This window comes from Emydura macquarii, unplaced genomic scaffold (genome assembly GCF_026122565.2).
Source record: "Emydura macquarii macquarii isolate MOO-44397 ecotype Brisbane River unplaced genomic scaffold, CSIRO-AGI_Emac_v2 contig_2734, whole genome shotgun sequence".
Taxonomy (NCBI): Eukaryota; Metazoa; Chordata; order Testudines; family Chelidae; genus Emydura; species Emydura macquarii.
The window spans coordinates 1,366,530-1,393,844 of NW_027132871.1; the positions used below are offsets into that span (position 1 = coordinate 1,366,530).

Below are 27,315 nucleotides of genomic sequence, written 5' to 3' on the forward strand. Positions count from 1 at the left end.
GACCTCGATCAGTGCCGCCTCTTGGCCTGCACTGCCTCCAGTGCCGGGGACTGACATTGGCGCCGAGAGGGAGACTCCTCGTCCTGAGTCGAAGCAGGCCAGCTTGATGACGCTGACCTGGAGTGACTGTTGGTGGTGTGTCTGCGCTCTACCCCCGGTGGCTGTCCGGTGGGAAATCTTCCTCCCTGTACCAGGAATCTCCACCGCCCTTCGGGGGGACCTAACAGAGGTTTGCCCTGGGACACTGGCCCCTTCTCCCTCGGTGGAAGGGGGTGGCGTAGGCAAGGTCAACAAGGCTCTTGCCGCCTGAAAAGCCTCCGGTGTCTACGGCGTCAGCAGGGGCACTCTTCCACTCCCAGGAGTCAGGGGAGACTCCCTCTGCGGAGATGGAGGCACCGGAGAAGACTTGACGGCTTTCAACTGGATCTCTCAGTCCTTTGAGTTTACGGTTTAAAAGCCTTGCACATCTTGCACTTATCTTTTCTGTGCTCTTCCCCCAAGCACTTAAGGCACCGATCGTGGGGGTTGCTGAGTAGGAAGGCCTTCCCGCAGGAGGCACACAGCTTAAATCCCAGTAACTGGGGCATAGCCCGACCACTCTAAGTCCCCACAGGGACTTACCTAACTACACTTAACAACTACTTACAGCTAACTAAACTACTTTGAATAACAAACAGTTCAAAGAAGGGGAATAGAAGTTGCAGAGAGCAAGGCTAGTTTCAGCGACCGTCACGGGCGGAAAGAAGGGACTGAGGGGGCGTAGAGCCAGCAGTGCCTCATATACCGTAGCATGTGCGCGGGACTCCAGGGGGCACCAGAGCCAGCCCTACAGGATCTGCTAAGGGGAAAAAAGTTATGGGAACCGTGCACAGTGGCATGCACTCACCTATAGTGCAATGGACATGAGCAATCACTTGAAAAACAACAAATTAGGGGGTCTTTCTGAAGGGTTTTGTCCTATCCAGATAGAAGACCAGGAATCTCCTGACATCAAGGATGTGCAACAGTGCCTCTTGATTATCTAGCTGAGGTTTAGGATGGAAGACTGGTAGATGAATGAGTTGGTTAATATGGAACTCGGAAGAAACTTTAGGCAAAAATTTGCAGTGGGGTCAACGTGACAGTGTCCTTAAAAAATATTGTGAAAGCGGGGCATGCCATAAGGGCCCCCTATTTCTCCAACCTGTCTCGCTGAGATGATGGCTATCAAGAATTTTGTTTTCATTGATAAATGAAATTGAGCAGGTAGCCATCGGTTCAAATGGTACTCGTCAGGCATTTAAGAACCAGATTGAAGTCCCTAACAGGAGTAGGACGCTTGACTGGCTGACAGATTTCCAAATGCCCTGAGGAACTTCACTGTCTTTGGATAGGAAAAAACAGAATAACCCTTAGTGGAGAATGGAAAGCCATGATGGCTGCCAGTTGGACTGTAATGGAGCTCAGCGATAGCCCTGAACTTTTCAGAGAGTTAGGGTATAATCCAGTATACCTGGCAGTAATAAGGTCATCAGAATGTCTGAGGTCACTCCAACAGACAAATCTTGTCCATTTTTGAGAGCATGTGTAGCAAGTAGACCGTTTCCTGCTGTGTATAGTACTCTCTTTACCTCCTCTGAGCTGGTTGTCTCTAGTCCTGAGAGCCATCAACCAACCCAGCATTGAGACGAAATACTCCAAGATTGGCATAAAAGGATCCTCCTGCCTTGCTGGGAGAAGAGATGAGACAGGATATGGAGAGAGATTGGTGAGGAAACAGCCAATTGTATCAGGTAAGGAAACCATGTTGGTCTGGGTGAGGTTGGAACTATTAGGATTACTTTGGCTTTGTCCTTTTTTATTTGGAGCAGAACTAGCTATTAGAGGAATCGATGGGAATGCATACAGCAGAGATCTGACAACCAATGAAGTGAAAGGCATCCCTCAGGGATCAGTAACCCAGTCTGTTTCTGGAGCAAATCTGGGCACATTTCTTGTTTATCACCGGGGCAAACAAGTCTATCTCGGAAGCAATCCACTGCTGGAATATGTGATATAATATGCTAGCATCTGTCTTCCACTTGTGGTTTTGGAAGAAGTGCCTGCTGAGTGTATCTGCAGTCACATTCTGAACCCCTGGAAAAATGGTCATCACAGCAGCCTATCTGATTGTGTGTGCACCAATTCCAAAGCTTGAAAGCCTTGGAAAGCCATAAAGAGAGGAGGAATCTTGCTTCTCCTTGCTGATTGATATGAAACATGCTTGATATGTTGTCCATCACAACCTTAATGTGCTTGCCCCTGATTAGTGGTAGAAACTGGAGACAGGTGTATGACTGCTCTGAGTTCCAGGAGGTTGATGTGTAGCGTGGTTTCTTGTGATGTCCACTTGTCCTGGGTCACGTGAGCTTCCAGATGTGCTCCCCACCCTAGCAGGGAGGCATGCATCATCATAATGACCGCTAGGTAAAGACATGCAAATGGGACTTCTGTGCACAAATTGTGATGGTCTTTCTACCTACTGAGGGATTGTTTTATGCAGGTGGGTATGGAAAGAAGCATATTTAAGCTATTACTGTTTGGTGACTAAACAGTCCTGAACCACCCTTGAAGGTACTGGCTGCTATGTGCCCCAATAACTGAAGACAATTTTTTAATTGAGTTTGGGGGCTGAGCTGGATTGTATTGGCTTTGTTGGAAAGGACCACAAACTTGTGCAGAGGAAGGTAAGCTCTTGCTGTTACTGAATCGAAATGAACTCCTATGAATTCTAAGTTTTGCACAGGATCAAAGTGGATTTTTAAATGTTCACTTGTAGGTCCAAGTTGAGGAAGAGATCTATGGCTTTGGAAGTTGCCCATGATGTCAGTTCCAGAGAGCGACCTTTCTGGAATGTCTGTCTCTTTTGATGTGGTTCATATGGCCTCTGTGGGCTCAGGAATTGGACAGAACAGGATCTCTGAGCCATCTGGGACTTGCTAAACTTTCTCTTGTAGGCAGGTTTACAGATCCCAAGAGAATGAAAAGTAGCCCTTGACTCCTTTAACATGCAGAGATTCATCCGTGCTGGCCACAAAAAGTCTAGACCCATCAAAAGGAAAGTCTTCCACTGTATTCTGGATCTCTGTTAGAAATCTGGAGAGTAGGAGCCAGAAAAGCCCTTCTCATAACTACGGCTGTAGAAATTGAATGGGCAGGAGTATCAGCAGCATTGAGGGAAGCTTGTAGAGCTGTTCTGGCAAATAGCTGGTCCTCCGCAATAAATTGCCTGAAATTGCTCTCTATGTTCCGCCAGTAGGTGGTCAACACACGAGTTCAGTTTCGTGTAACTTACATGATTATATTTTGCCATTAATGCCTGATCGTTGGCAATTTTAAATTGTAAGGAGACTGACTAACAAGTTTTTCTGCCAGGTAGGTCTAGATGCTATGATCTTTTTCATGGGGGCATGGATTTAGCGTGGTGCTACCTTCCAAATTCATTAATTGTGTTGGCCACCAAAAAATTAGGAGAGATGAGAAAATAAAAAGTCTTTTGCTGGAACATATTTTTTATCCAGAGGCAGAATAGTGGCTGGGATAGCAAATGATCTTTGCAGGATCCAGAAAAGGCATGGTTGACAGATAAAACTATGCAGGCACATGAGGGTGAAAGCTATGCAGGCACATGAAGGTGAATGAAGGATATCAAGCATCTTATAGTGAGGTTCTTTAATTTCGAGAGGGATCTGCAAGGAGTCAGCAATTCGACCGATCCTGGAACTGCTTGAAATCATCCACCAAGGATGGAGGAGGAAGAGACATGACTGCTTCATCTGGAGATAGAGATGTTGGCCAGAGAAGGGACCTCTTCATCAGCTCTAGCTTCCTGCTCCTCAAAGGTTTCTTCTTGAGGCTTCTCCTAGAGAGAGCAGGCATTGGTTGCCTATCTATGCAATGGGTGGTGCTCGAAACCCTGGCAAACTGATGGCAACAGACCACCCAACGGTCCCACTATGGCTAGGGAGGTGATGCATAAGGCATAGGAGAGGGCACACATGGGTGCTCATACCAGCAAAATGGTGGCTGCAAGGTTTTGCTATGAGTGATCATAGATTCCTTAGAGACTTCTGGAAAGGGGGCTCTATAAGGGTGAGGAGAGCCCTAAATTGATATTTGGGAAACTGAGGCAAGATCATCAGAATCCCCTTCCTCAAACCCACTATGGAATGGTGGAGGGCCTGGAGAAATTTGAAGTGAAACTGTCGGTAATGAAATTACACTGAAATATTTCTGAATATGCAGGGATCAATAAAACAGAATTTTAAAGTAGCAGTTAATTTATAAAATAGCAAAACTGAATTTTAATGCTATGTTTATTCCCAATACATTTTGCACTCTGAGGAAACAAGTATTCACTTGATTCACAATGTTCTATTGTTGTGAGAGAGCTTAGAGATACTACTTGTCTTATCAAAGGCAGAATTTTTGATACCATGTCAAAGAATTGAATCAAATTGTTTGAGTTCTTTACTCATACTTCTGAACTATCAGTGTACACTGTACAACAGTTTCACTCAAATATAGACATACCTGAAAAATTCTACCTGTTCCTTTGCAAGCCATTCCAGAGAGATCCCGGTAGCACAGCATGAGACTTCCTGAGTATAGAGGAGTTGGGAATTTTGAAGGTACATGTCCTTGGATCCTTAAGTGTCAGCAATCTTATTCACACTGGAAGTGTCCAAATTCCTCCTCCAGGAAAAACACTGAACAAGAACTTACATATTTTATACCATTCAGTCAGACAGCATACTACTGTGTCTGGAAAGCATCTTGTAAATTTTGGGTGTTAGTATAACGTAAACGTCATTGTGCAGGAACATTCCTCCATGTAATGGATGATTAAAAGTTTGCATAGCCTGTTATGAAAACAAACTGTTAAAGATACCAGCCCATCTGGGGCCTAAAATCCTGTTTTCTTCCTTTGTACTAGCTGGCACCAAGATGACGAGGGAAGCAATCAGGCCGACCCACTCCCACAAACAATAAAAGTAGCACATAACTATTACCATTAAAAATATTGTAATTTAGTTAAATAATGAAAAAATGTAACTGAGGCATTTTTGTAGTGAACGGATTCAAAACCAAAAAAATTATCCACGTCACATTCCAGTAATTGGATGTCCTAGGAAGCATACAGTTAGCCTCTAATATATTAGAAACTTAACACATTTGTGTTCAGCATTGAACATAACATTTCCATTAAAGCAACAGCAATTCTCTGCTTTAAAAAACTCAAACTTCAAGACTGCTGTTTTAAATTAGCAGCTTCCATTTAATTTGAATACATTTAGGACAGGTCTACACCTAAAACATATATATAATGTTAATAATAATAAACATCTATCTATCTGTATATAGATATCTATATATATGTGATATACACCATCATGTGCCAACAATGCCCCTCTTGTACATTGGCCAAACCGGACTATCTCTATGCAAAAGAATGAAAGGACACAAATCAGACATCAGGAATGGTAACATTCAAAAATCAGTAGGAGAGCACTTCAATCTCCCTGGACACTCAGTAACAGACTTGAAAAATTACCATATTTCAACAAAAAAACTTTAGAAAAACTCCAGCATGAAACTGCAGAGCTGGAACTCATATGCAAACTTGACGCTATCAGATTAGGTCTGAATAGAAACTGGGAGTGGCTAACCCACTATAAAAAATAATGTTCCCTCTTTTGACATTCACACCTTCTCATCAACTGTTGTGAATGGCCTCATCCACCCTGATTGAATTTACCTCGTTAACACTTGTCCTTACTGTGATGTAACTCACCCATCCTTGCATGTGTATATATACACCTGCCAAACTGAAGTTTCCACTTCATGCATCCGATGAAGTGGGTTTCTTCCCATGAAAGCTTATGCCGAAATAAATTGGTTAGTCTTTAAGATGCCACAGGACTCTCGCTGTTTTACCTAAAACTTATAGCGACCTAGCTACATCGCATGGGACTGTGAAAAATTTAGTGCCCCTTGACATTGTTAGATCAACCTAACCTCCAACACTAGATGCAGCTACTGCCTCTCAGAGAGGTGGATTACCTGTCTTCGTGGAAAAAACCCTGCTGTCACAATGTAGGAAGTATTTACATTACAGTGGGACAACACAGACATCTTTGGTATTGATACCTGTGCTGCTGCATTATAGACATACTTTTAGTAATCTCAAACTTCACACTTCTAAATTCTCTCCTGAAGCTCCTAACAAGTATAGCAAGAATGGCATACAACTCAAGTTAGGAATGAATATGGGCTAAGAATAAAAGAAAAACACAGAGTCTGATATAGTAAGCATACATATTTACTTAATCTATACAGAATCGAGTAGATAAAATTTCAGATTCACATTAGTGAAAAACCCCTACAAAATGTTTTTGAAAAGCAAAACAAGACTGCCTATTCATCAATTCTTTTTCTCATGAAAGCAGACATGGTTGTAAAAATAAAGCAGTGTGTTTAGCACAAACTAGATTTCTGCATCACTTTTTTCACAGTTATTTCCATCTACAGTCTGAAGAGGTAGATTTTCTGCAACACCTGAGAATTAAACTGTAACATAACCAGGTGTAAGTGTAATAAAGGAAGGACAAAACAGATTGGAGATACAGCCCTAACGTAGTCGTGTACACTATTACATGTATTTGGGTCTTGCATCTCATACAATTTTGGTGGGTTTTTTTTGCAGCTTAATCATGGTAAAAAAATCTTATGATTCCAGGGCCCGACTAACAATTAGGTATACACATCAGAGGCTACATAAATTTACAGTCCAGATTAAATAGTTGTGATAGTGGAAGATATACAATATAGGTTTCCATAAAAACCCTACTGGAGCCTATTTGGCTGTTTAGTGGCAGTGCAACAGCCTGCTGTATGGCAGATCAGAGTGAGTGCTGGCTTATCCCTTGCATTCTTTATAGCAGCATCTCTTTGGCCAGTGCATGGAATGACATTAACTAGTTGCAGGAAGCAGAGTCCAGCCCACCTTCGCTAGAGGAAAGGTTGGCATAATATGGGACCTTTTCAGGGTCAGATAGAGAGAGGGAGAAAATCCCAGATTCCTTAAAACCCTTTACTGGTGGCATTCTGCTCATTTACACATGCAAGCTAGTAACTACATAATACCTGTACTGCTCTTCCATTCGTCTTACAGCCTTTGCAGCAGGATCCAAAGTTCACTTTTGCATACATATAGAACAAGCATTACATAAAGAAATGTGGTTATAGATATAGGTGACCAAATACATTTTAAGAGAAAACTGCACTTTCCCCTTCATTTGCAAAATTTGTACCTTTTGCCAAGGGTATGTTGTTCTGTAATTGATATATTAAGATCTTCACTTACCCTCAGGAAAAGGATTTCATGTTCACTTAATTTACTTGCTGAAGACCAGTTTTGGCAGAAATTAAAAAACTTACTTCCATTATAGTTTTTTGATTCCATGACAACACACGAAGTCAGACAAATCATTTGATTAAGTAACTTTGGAAGGATATTTTTTCTTTCCAGTATTTTTTGTTGCCATGTGGTTAACGTGATTAGTGTTTCAAAGCTGAGTCCAACCTCACTGACCACTCACCTCTACCTTCTCATAAATTCACCATGCATGGACCATGAATAGAAAACAGACTGTGCAAACTGAAGAACAAAAACTGGCCAGTTCCCAATTTAGGTCAATCATTTGTTACACAATTTAAGAAATGTCAGTTTGATACAGGTTTGTTCAGTGGTATGAGCTAAAACACATTTATCAGGCTTTATACAACCTTATTCTCTTTATAGGACATCTACATTATTTTAATGTACATCATTACATCAGGGAAGGGACCAAGAGCTCAGTGCAGCCTGAACATTCAAGTAATTTAGCCACTAAACTGCCAAAAAGAACAGCGGGGGCAGGGAGGGAAGCTCATTGAAAGTTATGTGCTTGGTTCAGAAATCCCCCACTCCAAGTTTTAAGTGCAAAGAACATTAAGTACCAGAAAAACCTACACATTTTTGTATTTCTTAAAATAAAAGTGACAGCAACTGAAACTAGAAAGCAAACATACATGGGCTAAAGTTAACAGTAGCTTATTACTTAGCACATGACCTGCCTACATTACCTGTCTTGCTAAAAATAAATGTTGGTCCCAGCTTGTCCCAGAGAATAGCTCCTTTAAAAATTTGATATCCACATTTTCAAAGTGAAACACTGTAATGCTCACAACTGCAGTCCATTAAAATTTTTTAAACGTAAAAAAAAGTTTTACTTATGGCATGTTAGTTTAACATGCAACCTCTGAATTACCAATTTTACCAGGTAAGCAGTAGGTACCAGGAAGGCACTCTGTCTGCTGATCAGTGTCTTTTCAGGTTGGGTGTGTGACAAGTTCAATGTTTTACTCTGAATATATCTGAATCCACATGATCAAATATTAACAGTGTTCTTTATAGATCCTTAAATATATTGCATATAGTGCTAAGTAAGGAACATCCAAAGATTGGTGTCTTAAGCATTCATGCAGTAAGCAACTACAGTATCAACAAATCTGCAAGTACCCCTTGTTTACAAATATCCAGATTATATTAATTTAATGCAACTTCTCTAATAAAAAATAATCATCTTATGGATTCACTGCAATGCTAAGGCTTCATGTTAAGGGACATAACATGACCAACACTTCTGCAGTTGTGTATATCCCATTACAGACCATTTCACTCCATAACACTCATTCCTGTATGCTTTCTTCGCAAGTTAAATTTAACGCATTCACAGGGAGGGCAAATATAGTCTGTCTGTGAATTAACCTTACAGCACAACCCTGAGAAGTTTGCAAGAAGTTGTACACCCTGTTTTACCAGCTGCAAATTAAAGTATGTATATTTGAAAGCTGTTTTTGTCATACCACAACTACACTAAAACCCTGTAAAATATTCTTGATCACATTCTGGACCCTTATTTTCATATATGTGTGTGTGTGTATATATATATATATATATATATATATATATATATATATATATATATATATATATATATATATATATTATATACACACACACACACACACACACACACACACACACACACACACACACACACGAAAATAATCAGGGGAGATAGATAGGTTCCTACTGGCCATTAGATGAATGGATGTAAATAATTTACTGAAGAGTTTGATAATTACATTAGTATACCAAGCCTTAGTTCAGTTAACAGAAGCAAAATGTTATTTTCAAACCAATGAAGTGACACTCCTGTCACTGTTTTCCCCATGAAATGTTAAATCTGTACACAAGTCTTAACTGACATGGTGAGATTTGTGTTGAGGGGAGAGGAAATGCACATGCATCTTTTATGAAAAAATATTTTTTTAAAATGAGGCAGATGTGCAACACAGTTGTGGAAAATGTATAGATTATGCTATTCAAAGCTGCTATGCAGCTTCCTGTACCACATAAGTCCAGTAGTTCTAAGAAAATACATATATGGTAGAAAAAGTAAGAAAATTTTCACCACAAAACCAATAGTTACCACCAACAGAGAAAGTTATACACAAAATATATCTCTCAATACAGTGTTTACACTTCATTTTAGTCAACAGGAGCAGGAATTGTGGAGACAGTCTTTTCAGAGCCATTTCCTTCATTTGCTGCACTTGATTCAGCATCTGGTTGGATTCCTGGTTCTGTATCAGTGGAAGTTCCCAGCTCCTCATGGGAATTGAGTGTGCATGACCGCAACACATGCACCGCTAGATCCACATCTCCTTCTTTTACAGAAACCTGTTCCTTAAGAACTTCAACCTTCTCATTCAGCTCATTCCTCTCCGTCTGAAGAGCTCTGCACAGCTTCTCCAAACGCTCCAGTTTTATTTGAAAGCCTTTGTATTCTTTATCTCTAACTGTTTTCTATAAGGGATAAAAATAAACAGACTTTAACCCAATGAAGTGATGGGGGGGGGGGGGGGGGGGGGGGGGGAGAAGAAGAAGAATTACATTCATTTTAAAACCCTTTGACAGTTTTAGAGATTAAAGTCTTCTCTTTAATCCCTCAAAAAGGCAGAGCACAGATGGTGTTGGTGCAAATGATCAGGCTCCCTCAATGTTCTAAACTCAAGGGGGACCACATGTAGGGGTGACAGGCCACTCTGCTGAGAAGGTCAATAAGGGTACTACATACTCCCAACTGTCAACAACTTTTTCGTAATGTGAACAAGAGTCCACTAGGAGTTCAACTGGGACTAAATCACACAAACGAAAACAACTTGTTACTGTTCAAGACTACAGTTACGGGGATTGGGTTGGTGATATTATTTATGGAACTCAGCCAACTTCATAGTGAATGGGTACCAAATACTTCTGATGTCAAAGAAAAAATAGTTTCAAAGCAGTCTGTACACAAGCATATATACCAGATTTCATTGCAGAAATGTAATAAGAAAAAGAAGACTAACAGACATGGCAGAAGTAGACTGACCCCTAGCTGTAGCTAAGTATATTTTACAACTCCAAAGATTCTTCAGGGTTGTCAGTCTAGCACCTGTCCCAATATTTAATAGACACAGATAGCTTGTATAATTTTGCCACAGGATCCCACCTAACAAAAATAATTTAGAGATGCAAGACACATGAAGATCAAATGCCATGGATAGCAATTACAAAAACCAGAATTCATTTTGTGCCTTGGGGAGAAGGATCGCAGATTTACCTGGAAAAAGCTATTTAAAGGAGAGACACAAACTGTTAACTAAAAAAAAGGATATAGTTATGCAATTTGAATAGTTATATAGCATTTCTTGACAATCTCCAGCTATCTGGAAATGAAGGGCCATGTAAAGTCAAGTCCTGCTTGAATGTGACTACAGTTTCTTAAACTATGAAGACTGTTACCCACCTCTTCAGCCATTTGTAGAAGAGCTTTGTTGTTATTTTCCCATTTTGTACGCCATACTATTGTCTCTTTTTCCAGTTTTTTGATCTTCTTGGTCATCTAAAAATATTTTAAAGTTAGTTTTAGGACTAGGATCAAAATATAGGTAACCACATATTAAAATGTTTTAGTAAGTTGCTCAAACTGGAGCTTTCAGAGTAACTTTATAAAATTAATGTACAGAAAAGGATTTCATATCAGACATATGAAAAACTATTATAATATTAACCTAGCATTTAAAAATATTAGTTTTAAGATTACGGTGATTACAAAGATTACTTCCATCCTCACTCAAAATCTACTACACTCAACCTCTCTGTTTACAAACAAAAGTAGTTTGTAAGGAAGAGTAATGCACATGACCTAATTTAAAAAAAAAGCTGTTTTCTGCTTCTAATATTAGCTTTTGAAATCAGAAGCTGGCATGCAGTTATGCAGGTGTATCACAAAGGATGGACTGTATCATGTTCTTCCACAACTATGCTGATTTTTTTCTCTCAGTAATCAGATTAGAATCAGAAGTCAATCAGAAGAAGAAAACTAGTTCTAATATGCCATTTTAGTTTTTTCAGCTACAACTATTTTAAAAATTGCATTTACCTACAAAATCTCCTCACGGATTTTAAGGCCAAATAAGGAGAAAGATTTTTTTTCTAATACTTTTCATTAAATTCTAACAATCATATAAGTACCTTTTCCATTTCTTGTCTGAAGGTTGTAAAAAGTTCATTGCTCTTTGCCATAGTGGTCTGAAATTCTTCAAACTTATCCATGTAAAGAGAAAGCTTTGGGAAAAAAAACACTTGGAAATATTTAATCTTTGAACTGTATAGCAATGTTACCACACAATGTTTATTAACGTACAGCAGAAATTTCAGCTAATAGTAATGCAACAAAGACCAGAAAACTATATTTATATTCCTTCTCTAATATCTCAGGTTAATTTTCACCTAAAGTATATGTACATGACTGCCTAAAAATAGATGGCTACTGAAATTGTGCATGGATGCAGAGCTAGGGCTATTCTTTATAAAACAACTGAATATATTCTAACAACAGTTAGGCATTAAGACATGGGTTGTTAAATGTAAGTTTGAAAGAGGTGCTTTTCTAACTATGCCCAAAGGTAACAATTAAAATTTGAAAAATTAAGCAAAAATTTAGGAGTAAATATGTAAATTTAAAAACTAATTAAAATACAAAGAATTAAACAAGGCAAGGCTTAAAATACCAAAGCAAATCAGGATCAGATGTGTAATAAAAGCTGAAGTAGTCATAGGTACGGGATTTAGTAACAAAGTGCAAATTCTACATGCATTAAAGTGAGATTGGATTTGAAATGTCATTTGTTTCCCAAGCTCTCAACCACATGGCCTTACTACTATTTCAAAGCCATGGCTAAGAAACAACTAAGGCCCTGATCCTACAAACATGAACCCACATGGGGATTCGTTTGGGGCCTAAGTTATCCTAAGAAATTTGCAGAGAGTAGAAAGTCCAAGGAAGTGGAGACCTGATAAGGAATAAACAAACCTTTTAATATCCTTGTTTATACATCTTACAAAAGACAGACTGGGCAAGGGAAAACAGGGAACTGTTGTTCTTCTAAATGTGTTGCTCATATCCATTCCAATATAGGCATGTGTGCGCCCCATGCACTGGTTCCCAGAACTTTTTTCCCCTTTAGCAAGCCCCGTAGGGCCGGCTCAGGTGCCTCCTGGAGTGCCGCGCTCATGCCATGGTATATGAGGCACCGCCGGCCCTGCGGGCCCTCACTCCCTTCTTTCTACCAACTCTGACAGCGGGGATGGAGGGTGGTGTGGAATGGATATGAGCAACACATTTCGAAGAACAACAGTTACTGGTAAGTAACCCTGTTTTCTACTTCGAGTGATTGCTCATATCCATTCCAATATAGGTGATTAAATAGCCATACCTTGGAGGTGGGTAGGAGTCATCGTCGAGCTGCTCTCATCAGCACGGCCCTGCCGAAGCCCGCATCCTCTCTCGCCTGCTGCACGATGGCGTAGTGGGACGCGAAGGTGTGGACTGACGACCAGGTCGCTGCCCTGCAGATGTCCTGCAGGGGCATTCTTTCCAGGAAGACCGCTGACGAGGCCTGGGCTCTGGTTGAGTGTGCTGAAACAGCTCCTGGAAGCGGCACCTTCACCTGCTCGTAGCAAGTCCTGATGCAGGCAGTGATCCAGGCGGAGATGCGTTGGGTAGAGACGGGTGAGCCCTTCATCCGGTCTGCCACGAACAGCTGCATTGACTTCTGGAATGGTCGCGTCCGCTTGATGTAGTAGGCCAGGGCTCGTCTCACGTCCAGCGAGTGCCATCTCCGCTCCTCCTCCGAACCGTGTGGTTTAAGAAAGAACATGGGGAGGAAGATATCCTGGTCATAATGAAACTGGGACACCACCTTAGGCAGGAAGGCCGGGTGGGGTCTCAGCCGCACCTTATCCTTATAAAAAACGGTGTAGGGGGGCTCCGAGGTCAAAGGTCTCAGAGACCCTCCTAGCCGATGTAATGGCCACCAGGAAGGCTATCTTCCATAACAGGACGAGCAGCGGGCATGTAGCCATGGGCTTGAAGGAGGGTCCCGTCAGAGTGGTGAGGACCAGGTTCAAGTCCCAGGGAGGCACCGGATCACGGACCTGCGGGTATAGCCTCTCCACCCCTTTAAGGAACCTGACTGACATGGGGTGTGAGAATAATGACCTCCCTTCCATCGGCTGGTGGAAGGCTGAGATGGCCACCAGGTGTACCTTCAGGGAGGCCAGTGCCAAACCCTGGAGCTTCAGATGGAGCAGGTACTCCAAAATCGCCTGTATGGGCGAACAGCTCGGTGGGATACTGCGGGACTCCGCCAAACAGGTAAAACGCTTCCACTTGGCCCAGTACACCACCTGAGCAGAAGGTTTTCTGCTGCCCAATTGGACCTGCATCGAGCAAGCTCTCTCTCCCTCCGTCAGCCACAGAGTCTCCATGCCGTCAGGTGGAGGGAGTCCAGGTCTGGGTGCAGCAGGCGACCCTGGTCCTGGGAAAGTAGATCGTAACGCCTCGGGGCGATGGACAGGTCCAGCATCATGCTGGACCAGTGCTGTCTTGGCCAGGCTGGGGCGATCACAGTATGATGTCCGCCTTGTCCCTCTTGAAGATCAAGAGGACCTTGGGCAGCAGGGGAACGGGGGGAAACGCATACATCAGGGTCCCCGTCCAGTCTATGAGGAACGCATCGGAGATGGAGCCCAGCTCGCAACCCCAGAGTGAGCAGAATCTTGGGCACTTCCTGTTCCAGGATGACGCAAACAGGTCCAGTTGGGGAACACCCCACTTGTGGAAAATAAAAGTACCACCTCTGGGTGCAGTGACCAGTCGTGTTGGGGTAGAAATGACCTGCTGAGGCGGTCCACCTCGTCGTTCCTGACCCCAGGGAGGTGAGAGGCAGATATGTGGAAGTCGTGCCTCACCGCAAAGTTCCAAAGTCGAATGACCTCCTGGCAAAGGGCTGAGGAGCGCGCTCCCCCCTGCCTTTTCATATAAAACATGGCCGCTGTGTTGTCCGTGAGAACCTGCACCATCCTGCCCCTCAGGAATCTGAGGAACACCTTGCAGGCCAACCGGACTGCCCTGATCTCTCTTACATTGATATGGATGCTCTTCTCCTCCTCCGACCACAGCCCCTGGGTGCTGAGGTCGCTGCTGATGTGGGCCCCCCAGCCCACATCCAAGGCAGCTGTGATGAGGGTTACCGATGGGGCCAAGTCTCTGAAAGGGACCCCCCGCAGTACCTCCCTTGGGCCCCTCCACCAGTTCAAGGAGGTCAGGACCTGTGTGGGAACCATGACCACCCTGTTCAAGGAGTGTCTGGCTGGTGCATATACCAAGGCTAACCACGCCTGGAGAAGCCTGAGCTTGAGGCGAGCCAGCCTCAGCACATATGTACAGGCCGCTATGTGTCCCAACAGCTGCAGGCAGTGACTGGCTGTCGTCGTGGGGGACCCGTGGAGATTGTCGATTATGGCGGCCATCGCCTCGAAGCGAGGCTGTGGGAGGAAGGCTCTGGCCTGGGTGCCATCCAGGGTGGCCCCGACAAAGTCTATGCGGTGCACCGGGGTGAGAGTGGATTTCTGCTCATTGATGAGCAGCCCCAGTCTGGTGCATGTCGCGCAGGTGAGTGCCAGGCTGTTGCTCACGTGGGCCCTGGACCTGCCCCGGATCAGCCAGTCGTCAAGGTAGGGGAAGATCTGAACCCCTCTGCGGCGCAGGTGGGCCGCCACCACCACCATACACTTTGTGAACACCCTGGGGGCGGACGAGAGGCCAAAGGGTAGGGCCGAGAACTGGTAGTGGCAGCCAGCTACCACAAACTGGAGGAAACATCTGAGACCGGGGAGGATGGAGATGTGGAAATATGCATCCTTTAAGTTAAGGGCAGCGTACCAGTCCCCTGGATTCAGAGCGGGAATGATGGAGGCTAGGGAAACCATATGGAACCTGAGGCGCCTGATGAATTTGTTCAGACGGCGAAGGTCTAATATGGGCCTCAGGCCCCCCTTTGCCTTGGGGATAAGGAAATATCTTGACTAGAACCTCTTTCCCCTTTCCTGTGGAGGAACTGCTTCCAAAGCTCCGAGGAGGAAAAGAGAGTTCATCTCCTGTAGTAGGAGTTGCTTGGGAGAGAGGTCCCTGAAGAGGGATGGGGTGGGGAGAGAGTCCGGGGGGGTAGGCCGTGAGCTGAAGGGCGTAGCCCTTGAGGACTACACCAAGGACCCAACGGTCTGAGGTGATCTTTCACCACTTGGTGTAGTAAGGCCTGAGTCTGTGGAAAAATGGTAGGGCCAAATCCAGGGGAATGGTAAAGGTGCCACCCTCGGGCGCACCATCAAAATTGTCATTTATTGTTCTGCCCTTTGGCTGGGCCTTGTGGAGGGCCCGCCGATGACCCCGATCGGTCGTGTCGGTTAGATCCCCTATACCTATCCTGGCCCCTCCTGGGTTGAGCGGGCCTGGGTGGCAGCCTAGGGGCTGGCTGGGGCTGGCGTTGGGCTTGAGGCCGAAACTGCTGCCTCGAGGCCTGTGGGGTGTATAGCCCTAGGGATTTGAGGGTGGCCCTCGAGTCCTTCAGAGCATGTAGTTTGTCGTCAGTTTTGTCCAATAAAAGACCAGCCCCATCAAAGGGGGGGTCTTGGATGGACTGTTGGACTTCTTGAGACAACCCTAAGGACTGCAGCCACGAACACTGCTGCATTACAATGGCCGAAGCCATGCCCCTGGTAGCGGTGTCTGCTACGTCGCTAGCCGTTTGTAGGGCAGCCCCTGCAACCGCAGTGCCTTCTTCTAGGACCGTCGCAAAATCCGCTGCTTGGTCCTGTGGCAGTCCCTCCACAAAGAGGACCAGAGGTTCAAATTGTAACAGCCGAGGAGCGCCTGGTTATTGGCGATCCTCAGCTGCAGGGCTCCCGTAGAATAGACCTTTCGGCCGAAGAGGTCTAGTTTCTTATTTTCTTTATTCTTAGGGGTATTGCCCAGGGTGTCCTGCCTATCTTGTTGGTTGGCAGCATCAACCACGAGAGTCCCCGGAGCAGGGTGGGTGTAAAGAAATTCGAACCCCTCTGAGGGAACATAGTATTTTCTCTCGGCGCCCTTGGATGTGGGGACAACCAAGGCCAGGGTTTGCCAGAGGGCCTTGGCCAGCTTCAAAACCCTTTCATGTACTGGCAGGGTGACTCTGGATGGCCCTGCTGACCCTGCCACACCAAAGAAGGGGTCCTCCTCCTCAGAGAGCTCTTTGAGCTCTAAATTTAGATTGCTGGCCACCCTCTTGAGCAGTTCTTGGTGTGCTTTAAAGTCTGGCAGGGGTGCCCTGTGTCCCTGGCAGCCGCATCGTCAAGGGAAGAGGAGGAGGATTGTGGGAGGGGCCCCGTGGAGGGACCCTCCTCAGGGTCCAATTCCTCCTCCGAGGAATGGACCTTATCTAGCTGGCTTGGAGGAGGGGGTGCCGTTTGGGCCACTGAGGAGTGGTCAGAGACTGTGCCCTGACCCATTTGAGTCCCCCATAGCCTCCAGTACGGCCACTGCCAAGCCCCTTGTGGCCACGCCGGTGCCGGCATCGGTGCCGCCTGAGATGCCTCTTGGCAGTGGGTACGGGACCCCGAGCCGCTGGATCGGTGCCTGCGATGTCTATGGCCCCTGCCAGCCCTCGTTGACAACCTGCCCCGAGATGATGTCGATGAGGAGGAGGATCATCGGTGCCGACACCTGCGGTGCCAGTGGGAGGGCGAGCGGCTGGAGGAGCTGGAATATGACCTCAGCCCCAGCGCTGAGGTCTTGCGACAGCGCTTCCCCCTTGGGGACTGGGAGCAGTGCTGGCCGTGACGTCTCGGTGCTGGCTCTGACTCAAAGGACCGTGATCTGCGGCGCAGTGCCGGTGTTGTCGTCAGTGCCGAGTCCTTCAGCACCGGGATCCTCACCGGACTACGGTCTGGGGATCGGGACCGGTGCCGTTGTGCCTCTTCCGGTGCCGGCATCCGCGCTGGGCTATGTGCCGGGGAACTGGACCGGTACTGTGACTTAGTTGTCTCCTCAGGCACTGGGATCCACGCCGGGCTGCATGCCGGGGATCTGGACTGGTGCCAAGCATGTCAGGTCTCTTCTGGCCTCGGGGATCCATGCCAGACTGCGTGCCGGGGATTGAGACCGGTGCTACACTGGACTCGGTGGTCGGGTGCGAGATTTGGAACTGCGACCCCCACATGAGGCGGAACTGTATTGGCGGCGCCTCGCACACGAACCTCTAAACTGCCCTCGGTGTCGAGGAGCTCGACGACTCAGAGTTGGAGCTAGGAGGGGAGCCCACACTCTCTACCCTCCATGACTGTCTGGGGGGAGACAGATTCCTGTCTCGACCACCCACCACGGCCACCAAGCGTGGGTTTACCCCGAGACACTGGTCCCTGTGCCCTCGGCCGAGGGGGGGACGGAGGCGTGGGCATGCCCATGACGGCGTGTGCCGCAGCGAACACCTCCGGCGACGACGGCCCTTGCAGCGGCGCTCCGCCACCCACAGGAGTCAGGGGAGACTCCCTGCGGGGAGACGCTAGTGCCAGAGTACTCTCCACGGCACGTGGCTGGTGCATCTCCTGACTGCCCCCAGGACGGACAGGCAGTGCAGGGGAGTCCTTGTGGGCGGCGTCCTGCTGCTTCTTCTTTTTCGGCACTGTAGCCTGGCGATGAGTCGACTCCAGTGCCGGTGGAGCGTTCCGCACCAAGGAGACGCTCGGTGCCGTAGGGGAACGCTCTGGTTCGGAGTCCAGCCGGAGCGCGGACTCCATCAGGATGGCCTTCAAGCACACGTCTCTCTCCTTCTGCGTACGTGGCTTGAAGGCCTTGCAGATCTTACATCTGTCCTTTCTATGCTGCTCTCTGAGGCAATGGAGGCAGCGGTCGTGAGGATCACTCACTAGGAATGCCTTGCCACACGCGGCACAGGATTTGAAACTGGCTGAGCCAGGCATGGCCCAACCTTAAGCCCCTGAAGGCAATCTATCTAATCTAACTACACTTAACACTAATAACTATGCAAACTTAATTACTATACTTAACAACTACTTATCTAACAAACAACAGTAGAACAACGGGGAAGCTACTTGCTGAGCAAGAGGCAGATGTTCCAGCAACCGTCACAGGCGGAAAGAAGGAACTGAGGGCCCGCAGGGCTGGTAGCGCCTCATATACCGCAGCATGAGCACGGCACTCCAGGGGGCGCCTGAGCTGGCCATACGGGCTTGCTAAGGGGAAAAAAGTTCTGGGAACCAGTGCACGAGGCACGCACACACCTATATTGGAATGGATATGAGCAATCACTCAAAGCAGAACTAATGATTATTTGGAAAGGACAATGAAATAGCCTTATACCTAGAATTTCTAGTAAGTACAGCATTCTATACAGAGGACAGATTTTTGCCTATTCCTATAACAGCAGATGCAAAGAAAAATTAGGAGTACCACAGCCATTACTAGCAGCTTCCCACTTAACCTAAAAAAAGTCTTCAAAGCAGCAAACGGAACTCTCTCTCAGTTCTCCTGCAGTCAAATCTTATCACAGCTGGAGTAGATTTTAGGTTGGTAGAGACATAATCATATAATTTCAAGCACAAGGACTGAATAGACAGAACACACTCCCTTCTCCAATTCGGCAGAAGGGTCAATCAGGAATTTGTCCAGATCAGCATTTCTTAACTGCTGGGTCATCGGGGGACGATGACAAAAGGTAATCCCCCCCTCATTCCCCAGGGTGGCCACAAGATGATCCTCTCCGATTATCTTGCTCCCCAGTCTCCGCAAACCCTTATCCTTATTCAAGTGTTCTCTATCAACCCCTTGAAACACAAACACACAAATAAATCATACAGGTTTATCATACTAAAAGTGAGAGTAAAAAATGTGAGTACAAGGATGTTGCAAAATTTTGATTTTGAAAAAGGGGTGGCCAACCTGAGAAATGTTGAGAAACGCTGGTCTAGAGCTAAATAAATCCAGTTTGAAAGGATCTGGGATTCTGTAGGGAAAACCTCTGAGTCAGATACCAGTGAATTAAAGAATAGAGGTAGGTGTGGGAATCTGTATGAGAATCTGAGAAATGAGAATCAGGATAAGGTAGATATGGAAAGGGGCATAAACCAAAGACCACAGGAAGATTGTCTTAGCAGCTTGTTTTGTATTAACTGCAGAGCACAATGTAGGTGCTGGAGAGACCAGAGGAGGTAGAGGTGGTGGCTGTAGTAATCATGCTAGAAGAGAGTGTGGACAGGAGGGGTAGCATTATGAACAGAAAGAGAAGATCCAATTTTAGATATATTATGGAGGAAGCATCACCAGGATGTGGACCCAGTCTAAGTGTGTACGAGGCAAAAGAAGGAAAAATCAACCTGAACCCAAAGGTCACAGGATCAGAGTGACTGCAAAGATCAGTAAGTTCTATAGTAAACTTTGCTGGCTCATTACTGACTACCCTCCATCCCTTTCAGAATGACATGGATTTAACAAGGATTAGGCCTCAAGTCATCATGGAAAGAGAAGGAACCTAGCTCATTTTCTAGTCAGAGGGCACTGTGTGGGTTCAGAGTGACCAGGAAAAATGTTTGACATCCTGGGGAAAAGAATCAACTTTAGGGAAAAAGAGAGGGAAAACTTTAGGGAACAGCAGAGTGGAGGCCACAGACAGGACAGGTCCTTAGACTTTCAGATATTCTAGGTCATAGTACAATGGATGCAGCATTCTTTTAAAATTAATGAAACAATCTTAGCAATTCAGCATCTGTCACTTTCCAGCAACATGGAGGCAAGCAGGAACCTCAAATAGCAATTTCAAGAAAACCTTATTTTTTAAAAACTAGGATTTCCAATGTACATATAGCGAGAAGTGTTGTTCATTGAACGCACAATTGCTATCAATTTAAGTTTTCATAAAAATTCAATATTTCCATTTATGACAGTTTAATTTGCAATTTTTTATATTTTCTCAAATGTCAGGTTTGTGTCAGAACCATAAGCATCTCTAGATATTTTCATCGTAAAGCATCTGTATTGAACTGCACCTTTACAATTTTTATTAAGTTACCTGCTGTTTTAGTTGGGCTTCCTGCTGCTTCATCTGCTCACATTTGTGTCTGGACTCGGTAGCTTCTTTTAATAGCTAAGAAGTGGTGAAAATGGTACTGAATTATTACACATTATATTGAAGGGTAAAATTTTAAGGATAATGTAAATGGAAAGAAAAAGTTACTTGCCTTCTTGTAGCTATTGTTCTTCAAGACGTGTTTGCATATGTCTATTACATTAGGGGGGGGGTGTGCCTCATGTACCAGTGTTATAAAGTTTTCTCTAGAAGCACTCACAGGGATTGGCCACGTCTGCACCCAGGCATCCATTGATCTACAAGCACAGGCTATAAAGGACAGAACTGCACCACCCATCCTTCAGTTCCTTTGTGCCAGAATCTTAGATGATAGACTCTGATATGTCAGGGAAGGTAGGCGGATTGTGTAAAGGACATATGCAGCACATCTCAAAGAACGGTTATAAAAAGGTGAGTAACCATTTCTTCTTTGAATGATTGCATATGTCCATCACACTAGATGACTCCCAAGCGATTTTCAATGAGTCTCATAGGAAGAGGGACTGCAGGATTTCTCCCATATTCGTATTTTCCTTGATGCAACATTAACTGTGTAATATCTAGCAAATGTGTAGACTAAAGACCACATTGTCCTTATTGTAGACATCTGCAAAGCAGCAATTTCCCAGAAATGCAATGGTGAGTTAGGCCTGGTCTATACTGCCAGTGGTGTTAGTAAGTCGATAATCTCCCGTTAATGTTACCTTACCACAGCATCTCCACTGCGCTGCATCAATGGGAAATGGCCTTCAGTCGACGCAGCATTACTTTCTTAGCTATGGGTACCATGCTCTTAGCTGGAGTCATTACCATTTGTCTTGGAGCAGACTTTGAGAAAGGCAGTACAGGATCTGAGGGCATAGGCACCATAACATTCCTCAAAGTGTGTACCATGTGCGACGCTCTGGTAGGACACTGTCCATCTGGATGATCAGTGAAGGTGGTACTAACAGGTTCAGATCTTTTGCAGCTGCATATGACTCCTAAGTGGTCTGAACTGAAAGGGACCTTTGACCCCTGTGAGCAAGGGCAATGCTTCACCATTTGCACCAATGAAATAGCTAGTTTTGATAGTCCTGGATGGGATTGCACAGCTCTACTTTATGAGAGCCACTAAACTGGGGTACTGGGGAATGGTGGGCAGAAGGTCATGCTTTACCTTTGGTACCAAAGCTCTGCAGCCAAAGAGTTCCATGTGGAGGACTTTGATGAAGATGAAACAGTCCTCTTAGGGTGCTCTGAGCACTTATGTTTCTTCAAGAACTGCGTTAGTGAGGGAGATTTCCTCTTATCTGAGTCCACAAGTATGGCTGGGGGAGCACTCATGGACAGAGTGGTCAAGGAACTCCCTTGAGCTGATCCTGATGCCTGGCAAAGAGCTGCTTTCATGAGGATGTATGAGATACAAACTTCCCTCTGCTTCATTGCTCTGGTTTGAAGCCTTGGAAAACTGGACACCTGTCCCTGACATGATCCTCACCTAAACTCTTCAAACCGCGAGAGCAAGGATCACTCACAGGAATTGGTTTGAGACACCCGGAACAAGGCTGAAAGCCAGGGGACGTTGGTATGATCTCCTCTGGTACCAAGTAGATCCTGGAGTCCACTAACTATTGGCAATAAGGAAGAGAAAAAAGAGGAGGTCCAAAGGATAAAAACAAGGACTACAACGAGGAAATTATTAGCTATAAAGGCACATTCCCAAGAAGAACGAGCTACCGGCATGCTCCAACCACGGATATTAAGTAGGAACTAAAGAATGGGCAGGGCAGTTCCACCCTTTATACCCTTGGCTTAGAGAACGAGGGACATCAGGACAATGGCATGGCTGCCCCTACAGGTACTGCTAAGGAGAACTCTCCAGCATCAATGCACAAGACAGGCAAACACCTAGTGTAATAGACATATGTAATCATTTGAAGAATGGCTTGATACAATATGATATAAAGGAGAAAATTTGATTTACCATGAAATGTCATACAGTTGAAGGGTTAAACCTATTAAATGGGTTAAAAAGTTAATTTGTTTAAAGAAGAAAATAAGTAAACATCATATTAGATTACTTAAGAAATAAACAGCTCATTGTGTTCTCCCATCTGTCACAAACTAATAGTTCTTATCTGATATTTTAAAACTATTTACTGGTATACTGGAATTGATTTTATTACAGGGGAAAAATCTCTCGAACAGGAAACAAAATTCAGTTTATGTCTGCATTCTGATAGAACACTTTAAGTGATAAATGATATGCAGAAGTATAATAAAAAACTATTCAACTCCAAAAAATATATGAATGCCCAAGAGTGGAAAAAAAATTATGTAGTCCAATTAGCCTCAGAGTTGTGACCTTCTCCTGTTGCCTATGTTAAAGAAGTTATTTGCAAAGACCCAATTGGACTGCTTCAATGACTGTTTTATATGAAACAAAACTATCCCAGTAGCAGTAACAACTGCAGTACTTAAAGCAGTAAGGCTGAAGAGAAAAAAAAGTGTGGTGATGTCAAAGTGGGAGAGATTTTGTCAGATTTGGTTAAAATTTCAACTTTCTAAAAATCTACTTTCAGTCTAATTTAAAAATCAGGGGATTATTAGCATGTCTTAGCTTTTAGAAAACACAAGGTTCAAATACTTACACACCTGTAAATCTAAGCAAGAATTCTTCATCAAAACATCTTGGTATCCTCTATCTTTAAATCTCGGTCTTCAAAGATCAGTGAACATGGTCAGAAGTTACTTGTTTTTTTGACATCTTCATCCCAAACAACACAAGTACTAGTCCTCAGTAAAGACTATATTCATGCCAATTTTGAAACTTCAAGTTTTTTCTATACCCCTATCTATAAATACCCAATAAAACCCACAAACAGAAGACATATCCCTGTTCCCAAAACCTCATGAGATTTTGTTCAAATTCTGGAAACAAAGTCACTACTTTGTGGGTGAGGGGAATATTTAGGGCCTGATCCAAAGCAGACTGACATCTATGGAAAAGACTCCAATTGATTTTAAAAGGGTTTTGGATCAGGCCTATAATGTCTAAAGTTATTTCAATCACCAGAGGGCATGTTTTCAATTGAAGACTTCAGTTTTATGCACTTTCCAGTCAATAACAGCTGCTACTGCTTGGAAGAATGCAAGTAAAAATTCTTAGTTTTACACTCTCTCGTGCTCAGAAAATACTGAGCACACACTTCTTGGAAACAGCAAGTGCACTTAAAGGCGCTTATGTTATTTCTGCTTTCACCCTCTTTCTGCCTCACAATTTGTTTGTTATATCATAGCTGACCAAATTCAGGCATCAGAAGTACAATGATGCATGCACCAAGAGTTGGACTACATGGAATAATCTCCACGCCTAATGGAAGTACCTAAATTGCATTCAGAGAATGCGTAATATATATGCAGGTGCAAACAGATAATGGTTCTCACAAAAAAGCTGCAGCTACATGCACATAACTTGTTCACACCTGTATAGATGTATATTGCAGGTACAATTCAGGCTGCTTTTAATTTTTTTTAAACCATTTAAATCTTAATATTTTATAGAAATGATATTTTAGCCGTAAATATGCTGTCCCTACAGTTACTCTCCTATTTTTTGTTGGTTTAAGTAAGCTTAGAAACTTACAAACTCCCTCTCTCGCTGATGTTTTTCCTCAGCTTCTTTTATAAGTTGTGTGGTTTGCTGAAGTTTGGCGTCCACCAGTTGTTGCTGCAATTCTTTATGCTTAAATACTTTGTCAATATGCTAAGGAAAAAGTAAAACATGACAGTGTAATATGAGCAATATACAGTTAAACCAACAAGACAGATTTTTTTTTAAATGGAAAAAAGGGGTTTTACACAGTTTTTAGTACAAAGGCCTGGTGAGCAAATAGGATGGTCAACTCTTGCAATATTGTGAGTTTCACATTATGTGATGTATTTCTTTAAGCCTCAGCTTCTAGAGTCAAGTGATTACAGAAGAATTTGAGCTTTCAAAAAGTCTCTATCCCTCACAGTTGGAGAAAAGCTTGAAAATGTGACCCTAGGGTATTTTAAAAACCAGAAAGTAAAATAGCTCCTAATTTATTTATTTATTTTTAAAATCTTATGATTTTTCAATGCTTGAGGCTGGCAACACAGGTTTACAAACTGTGACCTACATCTCATTTCCAGCTGTTAAACAGCACTAAATTACATTAACTTCCTAGTGTTACTTTTCAACATTAACAATTGCTATAGTTGCCATAAGATGTTGTGATTATAAATGGGAGGGCAGGGAAGTGGTCCATGACAAGTTCAGTATTAGAAGGCAATCCACACTATGAAAAAAGTAGAGAACACTTATTCTACAACTATATGCCTTAGCTGCTGGCTGGGAACCAAAGAAAGCTATAGTACTGTCTATGGAAGTGAACTGATTTAATCATGATCACTTCTAGCTTTTATTTAACAACATAGATGCAAAAGCAGTTTAATAAATAACATTCATTTTTCTTTTCTACTCTCCCACACGTACAACTGTGTACTTACTCAGTGAATGTAATTTCCTCAGTATCAATCTAATCTAGAGCTCAATTAAAATATTTACCTTCAATACACATATCCACACCCAGTTACATTTGAGGAATTAATGTATAACCACCACTGAAATTTAAGAAAAGCTGAGCTTTAAATTGTAGCTCCATTTAGCAAAGTGAGGAAGTGTTTATAATAAATAAATATAATTTCTAAATTAAATATTACTGACTAAATATTAAAAAATTGAACAAAACATACTACATTTTTTAAGTGTCAATTGTCAAGACTCTAGAATAGGGTGCTATTTCAGCAGTCACTAGGCAAGAAAACAGGAGTTAAGAGGACAAAAGAAAGGTAATGGAAAGGGCACAGCACACACTTGGGAAACAAAGCAGGCGCCTTGAAAGTTCATGAGGACAACTGCACAGTTTCAAAACAATTAAATTTGCCTTTTTTTTTTTTTTTTTTAAAACACTAATTTAGAGGAACTCAGTTAAACATATGTTAGCATAAGATGACTGAGCAACAACCCAAAATAAAGTCTACAAAAGACCTTCCTAAACATGTTCCACTGCCTTTACTCTTGTTTTGGTCCACTCAAATTAAGCCATTACTTTACATTAGAATGACAAACGCACCATTGCAAATGATTTCATGCACCACACACATTTTAGTCTCATTATGATAAAGCCATTAATGTCAGTGGAAATGTCTGGAAAAATGGATCCTTTGAACTTTGTTAGGGATCGAGGAACTCTTGGGAAATGGGATGGGGATTGAAAGAAGAGATTTTTGGCCAAATAGCCACTTAATTTTTATTAAGAAGGCCTGAAATTAAAAAAAAAAGGCATTTAACCTTTATTTATGTAGAACTAGAAGTATACCATGCAATTTTACCATTTAAATTACTGAAAAATGTTTTTAGAAAGCCACCACTTAAATGTAGTTAGGGAACTAATTTGAGTGCCTATGGAAGCATAAATTTAATTACCTCTTCCCGCAAAGCATACTGTTCAATTAGTTTCTTCAGCTTCTCCCCCAGTTCAATATTTTCTTGGCGGAGCTTGGCATTGTGTATATCATGCTGTTCCAGCTGAGCCTGAATTTCATTCAGTGTAATCTGGAAATGTGCAGTTGCTTCTTTACGTCTCTCCTCTTCTTCACGTGCTTGCTGCATGTTTTCTTCCTTTAATCCAAAAGGATTTGTTAATGGTGTGCAAGTCTAAACTGACGTAATATGCCATTTAATCAGTCTTTAAGATAGAGAAGGGTCAAAATAAATACTTCAGGTCTGAATACTTCCACAACTTTGCTGTGTTCAAAAACCAAAACCAAGTTTGGCACAAACTGACAAAATTAGATTCTTACCAATTCAGTGTGCTTTGTTAAGATCAGAGATCAAATGTGCTATCAAAATGCTTCTTTAGAGAAGCTGGTTCCTGGTACTGCAACCACTTTAGATTTAGGTGGGTTTTTTAACATAGATATTTTAACAGACATTCAGCAGTATTACCATGCTCTAGATATTTTGGGATTAGCAAGTGAAGCTCTAGAAATGTTTTGTTTTTACTTTTCAATTGTTCTAAAACTAATATGGTGTATCATATGGCTTGAAAAGCACTCACTTGTCTTTACAACTTGAGAAACTGTTTAACTGATGTACGTATGCTTTGGTAAGGCCAGCAATGATTATCCAGGAGGCAAAAAACCCTACATCAATACAATAGAATACTGAATGGTTTGTGTTCCCCTCCTTATCAATATTTTTGGTAATTCAATTTAAAAGCTACCCTAAAGTTTAAAAAAAAAAAAAAAAAGAGTTATACGGTGAAGCAATTCCCCACAATAACCACACAGGGAAATGAATGGACTCATCAATTTTCTATCTTACTCCTACCAATTCTATTCTGGGAGGATAAAACCTTTGTTTATATCTTGTCATTTTACGCTGTTTTGATTTCATTCATAATATTTCACTGGCAGCCAACAATGCAGCTGAGAGTCACTAATACGGCAAGACTAGATACTACAGCAGTCTACACTAGTTATGATTCATGAACCAGTTTAAGTAAGGAAACTAACTAAAGTAAACTCACCATCCCCACAACCCCTATACTTAGAGGACAAATGCACTTCTGGAACATGCCCATTATTCTCTATTGATCTAGGTACTGG

General features: G+C 43.3%; 1 protein-coding gene across 1 annotated transcript in view; it reads right to left on the bottom strand.

Annotated features, from left to right (window-relative positions):
* Nucleotides 1–9,103: 9,103 nt before the first annotated feature.
* TXLNG (taxilin gamma) overlaps nucleotides 9,104–27,315 on the bottom strand; it is a 35,451-nt gene continuing 17,239 nt past the window's right edge. Inside the window, exons 5-10 of the mRNA XM_067566097.1 lie at nucleotides 26,132–26,326; nucleotides 24,266–24,385; nucleotides 20,581–20,655; nucleotides 11,648–11,740; nucleotides 10,920–11,015; nucleotides 9,104–9,934 (exon numbers count right to left, since the gene is read on the bottom strand). Coding sequence (XP_067422198.1) covers nucleotides 9,617–9,934; nucleotides 10,920–11,015; nucleotides 11,648–11,740; nucleotides 20,581–20,655; nucleotides 24,266–24,385; nucleotides 26,132–26,326 — 897 coding nt within the window. The 3' untranslated portion in view covers nucleotides 9,104–9,616. The remainder of the gene's footprint in view (nucleotides 9,935–10,919; nucleotides 11,016–11,647; nucleotides 11,741–20,580; nucleotides 20,656–24,265; nucleotides 24,386–26,131; nucleotides 26,327–27,315) is intronic.